The following is a 20,733-nucleotide window of genomic DNA, read 5'->3' as shown; positions in this document are numbered from 1 at the left end:
TAGTGAGGAGGTGTGTGTGTGTGTGTGTGTGTGTGTGTATATATATATGTGTGTGTGTGTGTGTATATATATATATATATAACACACACACACACACAACATGAAAAGGAGGAGTTGCCCTACCAACTCTAAGAGGTTAATTAATTAAGATGAGCTGTTGTCAACAGGAGGAAAAAAAACCTTTTGTAGCGATAATCAAGATAGCCCATTTAAGACAGTTTGACAAGAAGGTGTGAGGATACTTAACATGGGGAAATAGATTCAATGTGTGTAATGGCTCAGCCATTCCCAGTCTCTATTTAAGCCTAAATTAATAAATTAATAGTATCTAGGTTGCATATTAATTCAAGTTCAGCATTTCTCTCTGGAGTCTGGTTTTTGAAACTTTTCTGTTGCGAAATTGCCACCTTTAAATCTGTTACTGAGTGGCCAGAGAGGTTGAAGTGTTCTCCTACTGGTCACCAGCACAGATAGACTGGGAGTTCTCATGCGCTCAACCAGGGCTTCAAATTTGTTGTCTGGAGGTTGATGGTTGGAATGCAGCTACTGAAAAAGGAGATTGGCGTCCTCTCGGGGGGGGGGGGGCTGTGACTCAAAATGCTGTTGCGAATACTTCGTCTGGTGGTAGCGTTGGGTACATAATTTCTGTTTTTTCTTGGGTTTGGGTGTATAGATTCCCAAGTATTAGAGTGTTGCTCATGAATTCTTGAGCGAGTCGAGAGTGTCATCTGTCTTCAAAGAGTTTGGGACCATTCATCAAAGACAAGGCCATTCAGATCCTTACAGACAACATAGCCTGTATGTTTTATATAAACAGACAAGGGGGAGCACGATCACAGTCCCTATGTGTGGAAGCCATAAAACTCTGGCAATTGGTGCATTAGACACAATATCCACATCTCTGCATCTTACCTGTCTGGATGCCAGAACACCACAGCGGATGCCTTAAGCAGGCATTTTTCTCGGAACCACGAGTGGGAGCTTGACAACAGAGTACTTCTACGCGTATTTCAACAGTGGGGGTTCCCAACAATAGATCTTTTTGCAACCGCATAAAATACCAAATGCCCTCAGTTTTGCTCCAGGACAGGTCTCGGCATACAGTCCTTAGGCGACGCATTCCTCCTAGAGTGGAACGCTCCCATCCTATATGCCTTCCCTCCCATTCCTCTCCTGATCCAAGTGATCCACAAGATCAGGCAGGATGGGGCCACAGTAATCCTAATAGCCCCCACATTATCTCGCCAACCCTGGTATCCTTACCTCCTCAGGATAGCATCAATCACACTTCCACTTTGGCCTCATCTGCTGTCCCAGGACTCAGGTCATGTCCTGCATCCAGCCCCGCAAAAACTCCATCTCGGAGCATGTCTCCTCCATGGCTCACAGGATCTGAGATGACCTCCTCGGAAGAGGTACAAAACATATTATTAAATAGTTGTAGAGCAACTACCTGTCATATGTACATGTTCAGGTGGTGGCGATTTGAAGCATCCTGTTGTCAAAAACAGATGGCACCCATCTTACGCTCATTACCCTCAATATTAGATTACCTGTTGGAGCTTAAAAGGTCTGACCTTGCCATGAGTTCAGTAAAAGTCCACCTGTCCGCCATAACAGCCTTTCACCCCAAGGTGAATCCATATTCTGTTTTTGCTCACCTGCTATCCAAACGTTTCCTCAAAGGACTCAACAACGTCTACCCAGAATTACGTGAGCCAACTACACAATGGGCCTCACCCTGGTCATTCAGGCCCTCACCCGTTCCCCATTTGAACCCATGGTAACATGTTCACTATTACACCTTTCCATGAAAGTGGCATTCCTTGTGGCAATTACATCTGCCAGATGTGTAGGAGAGCTGGGGGCCCTCATGGCAGATCCCCCATACTTTATCTTTAAAAGAGGCTGTGTATCCCTGAGACCGCACCCCAAGTTTTTACCAAAAGTCGTCTGTGTTCCACCTTAACCAATCCATTTACCTACCGACATTCTACCCCAAACCCCACACAGATAGAACACAGTCCATGCGTCATACTCTGGATATATGGCGGGCATTGGCCTTTTACATAGACAGAACAAGGCCATTTCGTAAATCACACAGACTGTTCGCATCCATCATCGAATGTTCCAAAGGGAGTGCCATATCTAAACAAGGACTCTCCAAGTGGATCTCTGATTGCAAAAAACTATGCTATCATCAGTGCACCTGCCAACCCCCAAGGGGGTTCGCACACATTCCACCAGAGCCCTATTAGCCTCCATGGCTTTCCTGAACAATGTATCCATCACAGGCATTTGTAGAGCTGCTATCTGGGCCTCAGCCCACACCTTTACATAGCACTATGCGTTAGAGCAACAGGCAACATCTGATACCTCATTCAGACTCTCTCTACTGTCATGTCACAAGTTCAACTCTGAAGCCCCCTCCTTCCACTGGAGGGCACTGCTCTGAAGTCACCTAAAATGGAGCACCCACAGGAACAGCACTCGAAGAAGAGAAGGTTACTCACCTTGTGCAGTAACTGAGGTTCTTCGAGATGTGTGTTCCTATGGGTGTTCCATTATCCACCCTCCTCCCCTCTACTTTGGAGTTTCTTACTCAGCCTCTGCAGTAGAGAAGGAACAGAGTGGGGGTTGGTCGCACAGCGTCAGTTAACTGTCAGAAGCTGCACGAGACGGGGACCGCGTGTGCGCGACCCAATCAGGTACTGCTATCAAAAGTCTCCAAGTACGAGCATGGGGCACACAAACACCTAAAATGGAGCACCCACAGTGACACACATCTTGAAGAACCTCAGTTACTGCACAGGGTGAGTACCCCTCTCTTTATTAAAGAAACTCATTCTGATTTCTCACCACCTGACTTCCTTTTAGTTCCTGAGGAGGAACAAAAAGGAATACGTTCTCATTACTTGCACATCATCTTTTGGATCTTTCTGTGGGTCTTGGTTCAGGGTCATGCAGGGTTATGAGAGAAGGGATGGACTTTCATTTGAAGCACTGGATTAAAACTCTGATTTGAGTTCGGTTCCTGGCTCTGCCACAAACTTCTTGCTTAACTTTGGAGTTGCTCAATTTTCTGTGAAACTGAAAGTTTGCCTCAGTTCCATCTGTATAATAGGGATAATACTTCCTTTTTCTCCATCCTTTGCTTTATCTATTTAGATTGTAAGGTCTTTGGGGAAGGGACTGTCTCTCACTATATGTATGTTCAACTTCTCACACAATAGGGTGCTGACCCTGTTACGGCTTTACTCTAATACAAACAGTAATTATACACATACCGCTTCTCCATTCAATGTAGTGGGCCTTTTCTTGATTCTAATAAGGGAGGAGGCACAGAGGTGATTAACATATTTTAGTTTCATATTGATTATATCTGTGAGCTTGAAAACTGGACATTGTCCTGAGTTTAAATGTATACACTACATTACAGCTATGTAAATCAAAATTTTGTTTGCTGTCAGTGTTTCAGCACTATTGATATGTGAACATAACTCTTAAACAAAGCTCTTTATTTATTACTTGAAATATTATGAAAGGGTGAGATATTAAATACATCCTTTTTATTCCTTTTCAGGAAAGCTTTAATTATTGTGTAGATTGAAATGTTTTTATTATTACACCTCTACTTGAAATGCTGAAATGTCAAAATATATGTCAGTGTGTGTGTATACGAGTGTAAATATATGTTCATGTTCACCTGAACAATATACACACACTGTGTATATATCATGTATAAATAGTGTGTGTGTGTGTGTAATTGGTGTAATTATCATGATCCAGTTACTATGAGCAAATAAACATCACATTTCAAACCACAAAATACTCAAATGTCTAAGAACAGAAACTTGCATAATACCTCTAGCAAATTTCTCAGCAATCTAGTTTAGCTGGTAGACCTGTATCTAGCAGCCAAATTCAGGGATATATTTAATACTGACTGTCTTGTCACTTGCTGTAGTATTTGGATTTATTGATCAGAAAGTAATGTTTGTTTTAGAAAGGAGTTTCCTGCAGAGCTTAAAGCATCTAAAACACCCTACAACAAGTGTGCTGTGAAAGTAGTAGTAACCAATGCATTACGCTGTGTATTCATCTTTTTGTATTTGAAACGCTGATTTTAAGTTAAGAACAATCTACTATTACAAAAAGTGTCTAACCCCCCTTTCCTTTGATAACATTAAAGAAAACTTGGATTGTCACAGTTAGCTGAAGATTTTGTTTGTTTAATGGTGATAGGTACTGCCATTATTGGGGAAGAAAAATAGTAATCTGTATTAAAGGTTATTTAATAATGTCAGTGATGCCCCTATTTGAGGGAATTCTTATGAAAGCTTTTTGCATCATGGTTCTTGTTAAAGAGTAATTCCCCAATGCAAGCTATAGCCTAGGATTTCTGCAGTCCTACTGAAAAGTACTTTAATATGTTTTTATGTTCTTCTGAATGTGAATCTCTGTCTCTTTAAGTTTCAAATATTCAGCTTCAAATATACAGATAGTTTTGTTTTTTAACATCTTTTGAATACGGTTTGGCATTATTTTTAACATGAAAGCAATAGTGTTCAAGAATGTAAGCATTCTGGATCCATTGCAGCAGCTTTTGTACATTTCCTTGTGACAGATTGCATCTCAGGGCAGGTCTGTACTATGGGGATCAGTCGACCTAAGTTAAGCAACTGCAGCTACATCAATAATATAGCTGGAGTCGACATAGCTTAGGTCAACCTTTTACAGTGTCTACACCACGCTGGGTCGACGGGAGAAACTCTCCTGTCGACTTACCTTACGAGTCTCATTCTGGTGGAGTACAGGAGTTGACAGTGATTGGCGGTCCATTTAGCAGGTCTTCCCACTAAATTGACCCCTGGTGGATCGATAGCTGCGCCTCCATCCCACAGTAAGTGGAGACAAGTCTTGCATTCCTTTTACATGTGGGCAACTGTCTAGAATAGTGACTTAAAAAGGATCTTTCTATGTAGCTGTTCATTTTGGATGTTGAGCTTTTGGAAAGCTAGTTCCTCCTCCACAAACTGTTTTTCATTACTTATAACATGTACAGAGACTTGTAAATAAAATATTACCTGACTCTCTTTGAAGAATTAGTCTCAAATTAGGCATAATTCTCATCACATTGTGCTGGAATTGAAATCTCATTTGAAGTCTGTAAATACTCGTGAGAGCCAAATGGCTAAATCAATGCACAGTGTGCTGAAACTTCCTCTTGTTGCCCTTTGTCTTCCCATATATTCTCATTCTCTCTCTCTCTCTCTCCCCCCCCCCCCCCCTAAAAAATTGTATATTGGAGGGGGGTTTCTAAGAAGTATATAGCACAATACTGTACAAAATACAAGAATATTTCTCCAATTAATAATCCATACATGAGGATAATTATATTCCTAGTCAAGATAATGGAGCATTCACTGACGCAGCATGGTCTTTCTATTAGATTGGAATTTTCCTGTAAAGTTTCACCCAATGAGTTGAAAGGAAGATGCTTTATTGTAAGTGAATATGATCATGCTTCTTAAAAAGGATCTCTTGGGCAACTGGATTCCTGTGGGCCAGGATAGTGATGAAGATGTAGATACCCTCCAGTCCCAGACCTTTCTACTCACCTCAACATACCATCATTTATCTGAAGGAGAGAGACACTTAACTCTTCTGGCCCACTTGAGCTGACTTAGGGTAGGTCTACACTTACCCGGTAGTTCGGCGGCGAGCGATTGAACTTCTGGGTTCGACTTATCGCGTCTTGTCTGGGTGAGATAAGTCAAACCCGGAAGTGCTCGCCGTTGACTGCGGTACTCCAGCTAGACGAGAGGAGTACTGCGGAGTCGACGGGGGAGCCTGCCTGCCGCGTGTGGACCGAGGTAAGTTCGAACTAAGGTACTTCGAACTTCAGCTACGTTATTCACTTAGCTGAAGTTTCGTACCTTAGTTAGAATTAGGGGGTTAGTGTAGACCTGGCCTTAAAGTGAAATAGGTTGTAGGCTGAATCCCCTCCCCCCATCTCCTGTCCTGGCTGATCTAAGAAATTAATATTTTCTGGAGATGATGTTGTATAAAGAACAGCTAAATTGGGAAAACTGGAAGAGGGAAAATTGAAGTATGTAATAATATAGAAGAAGTCTGCTATCTTGCTCAGTTCACATAATTTTCTCTCAGGAAATTTTTATTTTTTAGCCATTTTCCAGCTTTTTCCATTTCTAAATGGAGATATGTTTTAAATAATATTTGAAGTGTTTTGTGACACTTTAATTATTAGCAAAATACTGCATAGTTTCATCTGTTAAATAGAATGACAAATGTAGAGAAGGCCCAAAATATGAAGATTACTGTTGAGATTTATAAATTAAGGATTGCTTTTAAAACATTAAAGTAAAAAGTTGCAGTACTTAAGGTAAGTTTTATATACAACATTTAAAGTCTGGTGAGCAGACCACATAACTATTTAACTTTTGATCTGTCTCTCGCTATTGCTTTGTCTTTCCTCCCAGATGTACATCTTAATATTACATTCTATTTTTTTGTTGTTGATTGGTTTTCCTTCTTTCTTTATCACTGCTACCTCTATTCCTCCAGGAACCAATAGGTTATTGGTAAGTATTTCAATTAAATCTGATTTTACAAAGTTTTTGCGCTAGTGAGGAATTTTTACACTTCCTTACTTTTGGTGGAAACTTTGTAGGCTACAGACAATAGTCTGTTAACTGTGCTTTCTCAGGTCTCCATTATCGCCTTGTTTGTTTAGTAGAATGATAGTAGTATTAAATCTCTCTGAGATACTTTGTCTTCTGCATGCTGTCAAGTGGCATCCATTTCTCTGTGGTCCACTATGATGCTGCCTTCTTCTGGATCCTGTTTTTCTCTGTCTGCTCGGTTTTTCTTAAGTCTGATGTCTTTCTACCCCATTTATTTTTGTTCTTTATACATTTTTTGATCAGTCTGCTCATAAGATTCCTCAGCTTTTGGGAGGATGTTTGATCAAGTCTTTTATATGTAATTCTTGCTAACTGTCACTCACGCCTTATTTTGTGTCTTCTTTCCTTTGACTCTTCCATTAAATAGACTTGCTCAGCATGGTGTTCTCACCCTACCCCCTGTTGTTATGCTTCATATAATCTTCATCCTATTCATTATTGTCTTGTACAGTATTAAGTTTTCAAGATATATAAATCTGTACTTTCTATTAACCAGAACTTGCTTCTTTCTTCTTACCTTGGATCAGTTCTTTCCATCCTTCCTCTTAAACTACGTGACAATAACTTTCAACTGAATTTTTTAAATTTTTGATGCTGTATTAACTTTTACTCTAGAAAAATAATGAAATCATTTGAAAAATCCCATCTTATTTCATTATGCAACTTTTCATTGACATGAAACAAGGCCATCCTTTTGCTCAATGGCCGTTTCTGTGCACTTTTTGATATGCTGCCATTAAATCTGTCCAACATAGTCATTACAAGAATTTGTTAATGAAAGTAACAGTTTGGCATAAGATGCTTCAGAGCTGTGTAATTGTTTTTTAGATTGTAAATTCAGCATGATGCTGTTTTTATTTTGTATAGGACAACATGCTGTCTGTAAAATTCATTTAACTTTTCTGTGCCTCAGTGTATGCTTATATATAAGGGAATAATTCTAGCTTCAAGGGGAGTGTTGAGTCTTAATTTACTTTATAAAAAAGAATCTTAAATAACTTTTCAAGGTCCTAAAATACTGCAATGGATTAAACAAAGTATTTTCTGCTACAAAATAGTATTTCAACCATCTGTAACTTCATGCTAGATGGTATATTGCTAGTACGTGGAAAATGCCACATGGTTGATCTGTTTAAATGGAATATACTCATTGATAATACTTAAATGATAACTCACATGCAGGTACTTATTGAAATACAGTTCACAATGTCAAATATATTTAAACTGTTTTGACTCTTCTGCCTGTGCATCCATGCAGCCGTTCAGCTGTGCAATTATGAAGCAGCACTGCATTGCTGAGATTTTTTTTGTCTAGTTTGGCTTTGTAATAGCATAACAATGGCAATTAAGTGCTCAAATCTTCCGCTTATGTTCTCTGAGATTTTTCTTTACTGTTATGTATCTCATAGGAATTAGATTTGTATAGTCTTTCCATTAAAATATTATTTCTTATAGGTAAGAACAATAATTTCTTGGACCTTAATGTTTATGTAGCTTTCTAAGAGGATTGAGAATTTATATAAATCAGCAATTCTCAAACTTTAGTAACCCAAGTACCTCCATTTTGATTTAAAATTTTTTGTTGTGGACCCCCAAGTCCCCCACTCCACCCCTTCTCCTAAGGCTCCATCCCTGCTCCACTCCTGCCCCTCCTCTTCCCTGCCTCTTTCTGCCCCTGTCCCCGCTCCCAGCACCTCCTTCATACCAGGGCACAGCTGTCCTGCGGCGTGCAGGAGGGAGAGGGAGGAGTTGATCAGCGGGGCCTGCAGACCCCTGGAGTACCCTTGCGGACCCCAGTTTGAGAAACTCTGATATGAATGATAACACTATGTAAAGGTACGTTTAATTGAAAATACTGTAGTTGGAAGATGTTTGAAAACCAGCCTCTCATGTGCTGTCTTCCAATTTCTTTAGGAGTCTACCCATTTCAGGCCCCCGCTCCTGGCGGTCCTATTGGTTACTTTTCAGGCAGATGCTTGGAGCCTGAGAGAAGAGTGCCTGAAATTGGTCCAGAAACTGTGCACTCTGGCAGTTCTTCCCCCTCATCCTCTTCTCCCCTCTCCTTTTTGTTCTGCAATAGCTGTTTTTACTTTTCCTCAATTTCCAAAAATGTGAAGCTGTCAAAGAAAACCATTAGCATGTTACTTTGGTCCTGACTCCACATGACCTATTGCCAAACTTACACAGCTGATAAACGAGATTCTTTCACTATATAAAAAAAACTTGTCTTGTTTGTTCAACTTCTTTTCTTTTTCCCTTCACTCCAGTTTTTCCCCCCTTTCACTGTTTTCTCTTATGCTATCTTTCAGAGTTTGGTATTGATGACCCTGCTTTCCCCAGTTAACAAAAGGAGAGGATTAAAGAATTTCATGTAGTAAGATTTTTTTTTTTTTTTTATCTTTCACAAATGTTAACTTAGTTTATAAAGTATTCTCTAAACAAGTTCTTCCAGTTGTTGGCTTATTCAGTAGCTTTTTCTAGCTTTATTCAAATAAGGAGGGTGTTTGACTCTTCTTTACAATTGTCTTTTCTCTTGAGTGCTATGCAAGTTTTGAATAAGGAAAGGCAGGCGAGGTTCATATTTGACTGTATGCGTGTGGGGATATGGTGCAGGGATGAAGCAAAGTTTAAGCCACCTTTCTGCCACATTAATCCATGTGCTAAACTGGCCTCTTGTACAAGTTAAAGCAGCTACTGTGGTTTGGGCATGTCCTTGCTAATCCCCCATCCTGCTCCCTAAGCGGGAAAGGTAATGCTGACTACAGTACCTTTTATTCCAATAGGGAATTCCTCTCTAAATGGACTCCCCAGATGCTCTTTTTAGACAACTTTTAAGGCCTCTTTACTGCTCTGAGCTGAGGATTTGTCCCTACAAGTATTTGACTAATTAGTACTTTGTTGCCTACCACATCTGTCTTCAGTACATGGTTTACTTCATTTTCTTGAGAGGCACAAAATAAAGGGGAAAACTAGGACATCAGCTCAAAAGTCTAACTAATGGAAGGACTTGGCATCATCTGGTCATATTGCAGTTCCTAGAAAACTTATAACAGTATTTTTGCTGTGGAACCGTAGCATGATCTTCCATAGTTGCTGTGGTTTCCTATCCCTCCCTTCTGAAATCTAAGGAGATGATTCACTTCCACCTGTTTAACCTTTAAGAATCTTTCTGTTTGATGCTATATCCTCTAGCGGGATTAGGGAGCTGGATGTACAAGGGGACAGAAAACTGGCAACATTTCAGCTGGGGATTCCTCCAATACTGGGGAGTCCCAGGAGGCCTAGTGCTAGATTATCCTCTTCCACACCCCATGCAGCTTTTGGTGTCGGGGACATGACAGGAGCATGCTGTACTCTGGTAATCCCGAGGTGGCAGGTAGCCCGTTGGGACCATAGTAATAGTCCTTTGTCCTTTTGACTCCTTTAAGACGACTTTAGGAATAACTACAAACTCAACTTTTGTGTTTTCTTCTGTGTTCTGACATTAATTTAAACAGGTTTGTATCCACTTTTAGGTTAGGTGAGGGAAGGTTACAGGGGGAGGAACTAGAAATCTTGCTAAAAGAATATATTTTCACAAATAATAAAGATTTGAAGATGTGCAGTTCAGTGTGTGTTTGGAGATGGATTTATACTTCCCTTTTAGTTTTATTTGGATCTTTTGGGGAATTTTATTTATCCAATTGGTTCTATTGCAGCAGCTTTCACTGAAAATCAATTTGTTTAATTTTACAAAATAGTTGACTAGGGCGCAAAGTAATCAAGAGACTTTCCCAAGGTGTCTGGCTCAGCAAGAATTAGAGTTAGTTCCTTTGGTCCTCCTAGTTCCCTGTCCTTTTAATAACTGGTCCACTCTACAATTAAATGTAAATTCATTACACTCAAAGAATTTGGCTTGCACATGATGACAGTAAACATTATGCGGGTGATCTTTTTGCAAACCTGTCATTTTTGATTGGTGGTCATAAATACAGATTGTATGGACCTTTAATTCTCCAAATGCTGAAGAACAAGCAGAAGTATGGTCTTTCTACAGCTGTTCTCCCCCACCCCACCCCAAACTTTTTATTTTATTGTAAGACTATACAAGTATGTAATGCTTTGCTTTTGTTTTCAACAACCTTTTACATTGTGAGCATAGTTAACGTATCTGTGTAATAATATCCAAGGGATATTAAATCTTTATGGTAGTAGGAAATATGTTTGTTTTTGAAATAACTGAGGATTTTTTAAAATATACTTTCAAACTGGCCTGAGTTCTGTGGTGTTCTGCCAGAGACTTGCTCTGTTATAAGTGTATTCTGATCAGGTTGAGCCACAGTGTCCTTTCTGGGTTTGTTCATGGCCTTTTGGCCAGTGTTAACAATATTAACCAAGCATTTTACAACTATATTTTATGCAGCTGTAACCTTTCCTTAATATTTTTTTAATGTAGATTTATGGCATCGGTTAATGTGCTGAGCGTGAGTTCCATGTCTCTCTTCCATGTTGCTTTTGTGGTTACTACAGAGCAGTTGTATGTACTCTTAATGAATTTGATATCACATTAACTGATTTCGGTCCCTTTGTTGCCCTGATGTATCTGCATTTACATTATTGACAACAGTTTATCTACTAAACACAAAGGACTTACTACTATCTCAGAGAGCAGGCCAATTCGAACCTTCCTTTGATTGCTTCATCGACAATGACTTTAGGCCCCTGAAAGTCTCTTATGGAATTGGTTATTGGAATGTTTCCTTGAGCTGGTGATAAAAAGCAAATGGCCATAAATGCTTTTCTTGGGTCTGCCTTGCGGTAGCACAGCAGTTCCTTTGTTCTCTGAGTTATTTATACATTGTGAGTCACTGAAGGACTGCTTTCTGAGAAGTTCTTCTACCTTCCCACTTAACTCACCTTTTTTGTTTAGTACATTCAGTACTATTCAAACTCTGGTTGTTGATAAAACAAGTACAGTAGAACTTCAGTTATGAACACCTCAGGAATGGAGGTTGTTCATAACTCTGAAATGTTAACTCAACCATAACATTTTGTTCTTCTTTCAAAAGTTTACGATTGAACGTTGACATAATATAAGTTTGAAACTTTACTATGCAGAAGAAAAATGCTGCTTTTAACCATCCTAAGTTAAATGAAACAGCACAGAAGCAGTTTCTTTACCTTGTCAAATCTTTTTTTAAACTTTCCCTTTTTTTTTAAGTAGGTTACATTTAACACTGTACTGTGTGTGTGTGTGTGTGTGTGTATCTATATCTAAAATAATAATTTATTTTGGTCGCTGCTGCTGCCTGATTGTGTACTTCTGGTTCCAAATGAGATTTGTATTTGACCGGCCAGTTTGTAACTCTGGTGTTCATAACTCTGAAGTTCTACTGTAGTTCTTTCCCCTTTAAATATATATATTAGGGTTGTAAAGCAATTAAAAAGATTGTGTGATTAAAAAGATTAATCATGATTATTTGCACTGTTAATAATAGAATACCATTTATTGAAATATTTTTGATGTTTTCTACATTTTCAAATATATTTATTTCAGTTGCAACACAATACAAAGTGTACAGTGCTCGCTTTATATTTTTGATTACAAATACTTCCACTGTAAAAAAAACAAAGGAAATAGTATTTTTCAATTCACCTAATACAAGTACTGTAGTGCAATCTCTTTATCATGAAAGTTGAATTCACAAATGTAGCATTATGTGGTTTTAAAAAAAAGCATTCAAAAATAAAACAATGTAAAACTTTAGAGCCTTCAAGTCCACTCAGTCCTATTTCTTGTTCAGCCAATCGCAGACAAAGTTTGTTTACATTTGCAGGAGATAATGCTGCCCGCTTCTTGTTCAAAATGTCACCTGAAAGTGAGAACAGGCAATCGCATGGCACTGCTGTAGCCGGCGTCGGAAGATATTTATATGTCCCTTCATTCTTCAACCACCATTCCAGAGGACATGTGTCCATGCTGATATCGAGTTCTGCTCGATAACAATCTAAAGCGGTGTGGACCGATGCATGTTCATTTTTATCATGAGAGTTAGATGCCACCAGCAGAAGGTTGATTTTCTTTTTTAGTGGTTCGGGTTCTGTAGTTTCCACATCAGAGTGGTGGTGTTCTTTTAAGACATCTTGAAGCATGTGCCACGCCTCTTCCCTCTCAGATTTTGGAAGGCACTTCAGCTTCTTAAACCTTGGGTCGAGTGCTGTAGCTATCTTTAGAAATCTCACATTGGTACCTTCTTGGGTTTTGTCAGATCTGCAGCAAAAGTGTTCTTAAATTGAACATGTGCTGAGTCATCATCCAAGACTACTATAACATGAAATATATGGCAGAATATGGGTAAAACAGAACCAGAGACATACATTTGTGACTGAACTCCTTTGGGGAGAATTGTAATACATTATTTTTTAACAAGCATCATCAGCACGGAAGCATGTCCTCTGGAATGGTGGCCAAAGCATGAAGGAACATATGAATATTTAACATATCCGGGATGTAAATATCTTGCAATGGCAGCTACAAAAGTCCCATGCGAATGCCTGTTCTCACTTTCTGGTGACATTGTAAATAAGAAGCGGGCAGCATTATCTCCTGTAAATGTAAACAAACTTGTTTGTTTTAGTGATTGTCTAAACAAGAAGTAGGACTGAATGGACTTGTAGGCTCTAAAGTTTTTTTTTTGTTTGTTTTTTTTGAGTGCAATTACGTAACAAAAAAACCCTACGTTTGTAAGTTGCACTTCACGATAAAGAGATTGCATTACAGGACTTGTATGAGGTGAACTGAAAAATACTTTATCATTTTTACAGTGCAAATTTTACAGTGCACTGTACACTTTGTATTGTAATTGAAGTCAATATATTTGAAAATGTAAAAAAAAAATCCAAAAATATTTAATAGATTTCAATTGGTATTCTATTCTTTAACAGCGCAATTCAAACTGCGGTGAATCGTGATTAATTTTTGTAGTTAATCACGTGACTTTAACTGAGATTAATCGACAGCCCTAGTGTGTGTGTGTGTGTGTGTGTATTTAAAGGCAGCTAATTCAAAATGCGGCTCTAAATTTCTTAGAGATCAGGGTAAGTCTTTTGCAGTGGCAGGAAGCAATAGCTAGAGTGGAGAGAGCCCGCTCCCTTAAAAATCTTGCTTGCTGTAGCTTTTGTCAGCTGCTTCATCCTCTCTCTCTCTGGTGACAATGATGAAGAGACGGATGGTGATATTAGGTCAAATCTTTTCATTCCCTCCCTGTTACCCATTCTCTGCTGCAGAAGATAGTGATGAGCACCATACGCTTTATTTTAACTCTGCAGCTATTATTGGGTTGGTAGTCAAACAGTTTAGTTTTAAAATTTAGGTCTCAGGCAATATTTCTTCATTATACTCCCATCTCTGTTTCATATATAGTCTGCAATTCCCTTCTAATTCCTCTACTACAGTTGATCAAATAAGAATGTCTGCTCCTATATGCTTCATTCTTAATTATTTGTATCTGTCAAAACTGGGCTGAAAGCAACTTAAAGTAGAAACTTGTTAAATTGTTTCTCATACATGCTATTTGGATCTGTCAAATGAATTCCAGTGGTACAGATTAAAAACAAATATACTAGGAAGGCTTTGCCGTAGAAATATTTGGCATAATGTTTGTAGGGTATTTGTGGTGTTAATTTTGATCCTTCTGTCTTTCTGAACTAATGAAGATATAGGTGGATAATACCCAAATCTGCAAGTACAGTGTTCTCAATCAGGGGTACACATACCCCTTGGGGTATGCAGAGGTCTTCCACAGGTTACATCAACTCATCTAGATATTTGCCTAGTTTTGTAACAGGCTACATAAAAAGCACTAGCTAAGTCATGAAACGTTAGTTTGTACTACAGACAATGACTTGTTTATACTGCTCTATATACTATACGCTGAAGTGTAAGTACAATATTTATATTCCAGTTGATTTATAATTATATGGTAATGAGAAAGTAAGCAATTTTCAGTAATAGTGTGCTGGGATACTTTTGTAGGCTTATGTCTGATTTTGTAAGCAAGAAGTTAAATGAGGTGAAACCTGGGGGTAGGCAAGACAAATCAGACTGCTGAAAAGAGTACAGTAGTCTAGAAAAGTTGAGAGCCACTGCCGTAGAAAACAGACCATTTCAGTTTGGTTAGTGGCTGAAGAGAGGTGCTCAGTACGTATTTATAAATCACTTGGTAGAGAACACTTCCTGTTGTGTGAAATCACAAGACTGAAGAGACTTCACATGATCGCTTTCTTAAAGCTGTTCAGTCTTTGGTGTTCTGAACTCATCACACCCATCAACAGTCACTTATTTGTCTTCAATTTTTATCTTGCACCAAAAATTTATAGTGGTTTTTTTTGTATAAAGAAGAAATTAACAGTGGGAAAAAATCTATTGCACAATATTGGAAGTAAATAATATGGTTTGAAAAGTTGACTCCACATCTGTATAATTTTTAACAGATCAAAGCTGGTAAGAATTATTAGCTTAAAAGTGTGGCATCAAGTCATATGATTATCTTTGACTGACTTCTCTGCATTATGAATGATTTAGTGCTAGAGAGAGAACTAGGAGTACCACTGAGGAATAATATTGCAAAAAGCCTGGGAGCAGCCCTTCATAAGAACAGCCATATTGGTCTAACGCAATCGTCCATGTAGCCCAGTCTTCTGACATTGGCCAGTGCCAGATGCTTCAGAGGGAATGAACAGAATAGGGCAAGTTATCAAGGCTTCCATCCCCTGTCGTCCGGTCCCAGCTTCTGGCAGTAAGAGGTTTAGGGACGCCCAGAGCATGGTGTTGCATCCCTGACCATCTTGGCTAATAGCCATTAATGTACCTATCCTCCGTGAACTTATCTAATTTTTTTAACTCAGTTATACTTCTGGGTTTCACAACATCCCCTGGCAATGAGTTCCACAGTTTGTGCATTGTGTGAAGTACTTGCTTTTGTTTGTTTTAAACCTGCTGCCTAGTAATTTCATTGGTTGACTCCTGTTCCTTGTTTATGTGAAGGGGTAAATCACATTTCCCTATTCACTTTCTCCACACCATTCATGATTATATAGACCTCTTATTACATCCCCCCCTCAGTTGTCTTTTTTCCTCAGATGAGCAATCCCATGTTCAGTTGGACATGGAGATGGGAGACTCCGTGTTTAACTGTACCCACCTCCATAATTGCTCTCCACAGTATTTTTTTCTTCATCTTCCTATTTCTCTTACGCTATTAGCAGAGGATGATTGCTGAAAGCTAGCTTTGAATGTTTTAGGTTCACATTTTTTGCTGTATGTTATACTCATTAATAAGCTGTTAGACCTTAAGATGAGCATTTTTTTCTTTGAGACAGCTTATTGCACCAGTGCAAAGCAAACCAATTCCATTGATCAAAAGCTGTCTGCCACTTGAAATTTCCTTGGGATGTGGGTTCCAAGACTTGACCAGCCAACCTCGTTCTTTAATTAGAAGGCCACTGTTGTTGCTAATCACAGATATTACAGCATTAAGCAAAGTGTCATGCACCATTATGGCATTGCATCAGAGTCCAGGCTATCTAATTATTCCTTATGTCAAATTAGCTTGGGCTGTCATCTCACAAGCTAAGCAGGGTCATGCCTGGTTAGTATTTCAATGAGAGAAGTCAAATTAAAACTCTGCTGCAGGAAGTAATATCAGTGATTCAGTAGGTGAGCTGACACCTCTGAGTTAATATTAAATCTGTGCCCCAGTATGTGGTATTAGAGGTTGTGATAGTATTGACGCTGCAGTCTAGTGTTCCTAATCACTTGTGATCACTAAAGGTTCATAGAATTCTTTGTAAGAGTGAAGGTGTTAATTCGGAGCTCCTGCCCAAATTCAAATTTTAGTGACTACATTCTGTCTACCTTTTTAATTCCACTAGCCATTTCAGTTGGTTAAGATATTCTCCACCTACTGTCCTGAACTGTTTCTAAAGTTGCTCTGAGTTATTAAACAACTGTATATTCCATTCCAGCAGTATGTCTGTGCTAGGTGAAGAGACTCAAATACATTATAGGTAAAGATTAAATACTTTTGGGGCCTGATTTTCAAACAGGGCCCGAGGGCTTTCTTTGAAGACACAATTTTGTGCTTGCAGGATTTGCACCTGCAAAGCATTGCCAGGAAAAAGCATTCATGAAGTGTGAGACTGATCTAATAGGGTCAGTTTCACAGAGTGCAAAACTGTGCCTTCCAAAAATAGTGTTCTGTTTGAACACCCATGTTCTTTGAGATTTTTCAGAATCCAGGGAACTATACAAATGTCAGACATATTATTTCTGTTAAATCCATAAAAGCTACTAGTTTGCTTTTGTTTTTTAATGTGTGTAAAATTTTGGATTCAGTACAAATATATAGCTTTCCATCAGAATAGTTCCTGTGATCAGTAGCTCTATATATTTATATATATGTATATATATTTTTTTTAATAGGATTCAAGTGTCCTGTATGTTCAAAGTTTGTATCTTCAGATGAAATGGATTTGCATCTTGTGATGTGTTTGACGAAGCCAAGGATAACCTACAATGGTAAGTAAGAAGTAACCCAATATTTATTCATTTTAACTGTTAACTGGGATAAACATTATTTTATTTTAGCTGTTGAGAAGCTCTTCTGATTGTGTGTGTGGTGTGTGTGTGTATATATAATTAGACATGTATGCTACAACTACATTGCTTCTAAGATGCACATAAGTAGTATCACTTCTAACAATATAGGTTTGCATTTCAAAGTTCTAGCCTACCTAACATGAATGGCCCTAATTACTATTCGCATACCTTTCTAAGGTGACTGTAAAGGTTGGCTTTGGGTCATTCAGCCTGCAAGCTGTTTAACCCTTTCTGGCCATGAGTTACTCTTTTTATAAGATTCGTTGCAAGTATACAACAGTGGTAGCAATAATGATTTACATGGTTATATTTTAATTAGACAACGTCACAGAGTGGTACAGCTGATAGCATAAAGGAGACTGTTCAGGAAGGGAGGGTTTTGAAGCTTTCTGAAGAGTGTGGCTCAAGGAAAGTGGGTGATGGACTCAGTTTGTTTGGAAACCTTGTAATAGTGCTGGGGGATGCTGAGCAATAGAGAAGAATGGGCTAACTATCCCCCAGTTAGGAGAGAGTAAAGCAGTTGGGCAGTAGTCAGAGTGGAGCAGAAGGGAAGCTGGCAGGGAGGAAACAGGCTATGGAGAATTCTCACCACAATCGAACCATATGAGTGAGTAGCTGGTACACGCACACTGCCTGCTGACTGTCTGAAGTCTCTTGTCCTTGCCCAGAGACACGTGCATATGCTCAGCAGCTGATAGTTTAGCCCAGGGGTAGGCAACCTATGGCATGAGTGATTTTCAGTGGCACTCACTGCCTGGGTCCTTGCCACCAGTCCAGGGGACCCTGCATTTTAATTTAATTTTAAATGAAGCTTCTTAAACATTTTAAAAACCTTATTTACTTTACATACAACAATAGTTTAGTTCTATATTATAGACTTATAGAAAGAGACCTTCTAAAAACGTTAAAATGTGTTCCTGGCACGTGAAACCTTAAATTAGAGTGAATAAATGAAGACTCGGCACACCTCTTCTGAAAGGTTGCCAACCCATGGTCTAGCCAAAAAGATGATAGTAATCCACCTTGTGATTATAAGGAATGGTGAAGGAATATGCCAGGTTTCACTGTACAATAGAACCTCCGAGTTATGAACATCTTGGGAAAGGAGGTTGTTTGTAACTCTGAACAAAAGGTTATGGTTGTTTTCTTTCAAAAGTTTACAACTGAACATTGATTTATACATCTCTGAAACTTTACTATGCAAAAGAAAAATGCTGCTTTCCCTTTATTTTTTAGTAGTTTACGTTTAACACAATACCATACTGTATTTGCTTTTTTTGTCTCTGCTGCCCAGTTCCAAATGAGGTTTATGGTTGACTGATTGGTCAGTTCTTAACTCTTAAGTTCTACTGTAACTTGTAAGCATTGGATTGGCTTGATTTAATTGTTCTTTGATGGACTTTTTTCACTCTGAAATAATGGACTCTACTTAATTAGATGGACATCAGACGTCTGCCGTTTTTGGACTCGATAAAGAAGGGTTAAGTGTGATTTTTATTTTTATTTTTTTTTATAATAAGTTTAAAGGAAGTGTAAGTGATGGAATTTGCTTTCCTGCCTTTACATTGCTGTTGTAATTTTTTCCTGGGTACAGCTTAATCTTTCCATCAAATTGCTTCTGGAAAGGTATTTTTGTATGTTTCCCTCTACTTCCCATACTTAACCATTGCTGCCTTGACAAAATCTATCCAAAAGGAGCAGAATGTTTCCTTATGCCAGCCAATGGCTATTTTAGAAACCTACTAAAGATGACAAGAAAAACATCCATTCTTCCTTCTCCTTTCTCCGAATTCTCTCTCTCAGGAAAACAAAGGCAGTCTTACACCTGGAAGTGTAAGCAGTTTAAGAACTGGACAGCTACTAAAGAAGTGAACTCCTTTATGTGATCAGTTCATTTAGTTCTCTATTAATTTTGTTCCTTCTGATATTGTAAATGTGTGAAGATTGCTTACTTCAACTCGAGGATGTCTAGCAGCATTTTTATGCTACTGGAATAGATTAACATTATTTGCCCTTTTATTATTGAAGAGTGTGGTAAATTTATATCCACTCTCCCCCAGCAAATTCATAAATCTGTTGAACTATTAACCTGGATTTAACAAAAATAACGGAGTCTCTTTTTTCAACTAATTTTTCTCTCTATCACTTTTCTTTGGACATAACTTCAGCAAGGAGGGTCCGTGAACAACAAGATCTGGTAGTTGATTGCTTCACATGTTCTTTTGCAAAGAGAGAATAGTTTTACAAATGTGCCCTAATTTCATGCTGACAGTTGCTGACAGTTTATATTTCATAAAATTGGTATATTTTGTCCTTATTCTTTCCAAGATTATATGACCTGCTAGGGGAGATTATGTTGCTTTATTGTATCTAGTGTGTAAGAAGAACCCTTTTTTATTTCTCTACAATTATCTGTTCCATATATCTCCTAGATTAGTTGTTCTCTTCAGAGAACAACTTGTTCAATACTGCTGAAAAGGATCTGGAAGTTGTGATGGATCATAGCCTCAACCTGAGTCAGCAATGTGATGCTGTTGCAAAAAAAAGCAAATGCAGTTTTCGGTTGCATTAACAGAGGCATAGCATGCAAGTCATTGGAGGTGATAGTACCGCTCTACATGGTGCTGGTTAGGCCTCAGCTGGAGTATTGTGCCCAATTTTGGTCACCAATGTATAGAAAGGATGTAGAGAAACTGGAAAGGATCCAGAGTCCAGCGACCAAGATGATCAAAGGGATGGAATGCAAGCCATATGAACAAAGCCTGAAGGAACTGGGTATGTTTAGTTTGTAAAAGAGGAGAGTAAGGGGGGACATGATAGTGGTTTTCAGATACTTGAAAGGATGCCACAAAAAAGATAGAGAAAAGTTGTTCTCTTGCCACAGAGGGCAGGACATGGGGCAATGGGTTCAAACTACAGCATAGCAACTTCCTAACTATAAGAACAGTAGGACAATGGAACAGACTGCCTAGGGAGCTTGTGGAAGCTTCTTCACCTTTGCGGTCTCTTCTAACCCTACGATTCTAGAAGTCAATCAAGGTAATTGGATTAAGATGTGCACTGTAATCTGCTACAATATAGCAGGAATCTTGGTTCCACAAAGAGAAGCACTCACTCCACTGTGGGCGAAGCCATTTACAGCAATTTGCTTACATAATGTAACCATCTGATTGGTTGCAGAGCTGTTTTTTGGAGTTCTGTCCATACTCCTGCTAAGCAGTACTCTTGGTTCAGATACAGTCAGCTGTTGGGTTTGAGCAGGAGCATGCACAGGAATTTAAATGTGACCACTTTTGGAGAGCATGTTCTGTGCTGCCGTGACCGCAGGACTGGAGCAGCTGTCAGCTCCTGCTGATTATTGGGGGTCCTGTGCCCCTGCTTGCTCTC

At 38.9% G+C, this 20,733-nt stretch overlaps 1 protein-coding gene across 2 annotated transcripts in view; it reads left to right on the top strand.

Moving 5' to 3' along the window:
• Positions 1-20,733, top strand: part of ZNRF2 (zinc and ring finger 2) — a 79,354-nt gene that overhangs the window by 30,950 nt on the left and 27,671 nt on the right. For both annotated transcript variants that reach the window (XM_034760888.1, XM_034760887.1), the window contains exon 2: positions 17,170-17,265. In XM_034760888.1, the coding sequence (XP_034616779.1) occupies positions 17,170-17,265 (96 nt within the window). The remainder of the gene's footprint in view (positions 1-17,169; positions 17,266-20,733) is intronic.

Source organism: Trachemys scripta, chromosome 2 (assembly GCF_013100865.1).
Source record: "Trachemys scripta elegans isolate TJP31775 chromosome 2, CAS_Tse_1.0, whole genome shotgun sequence".
NCBI lineage: Eukaryota > Metazoa > Chordata > Testudines > Emydidae > Trachemys > Trachemys scripta.
This window is presented reverse-complemented; position numbering and strand designations above follow the sequence as displayed.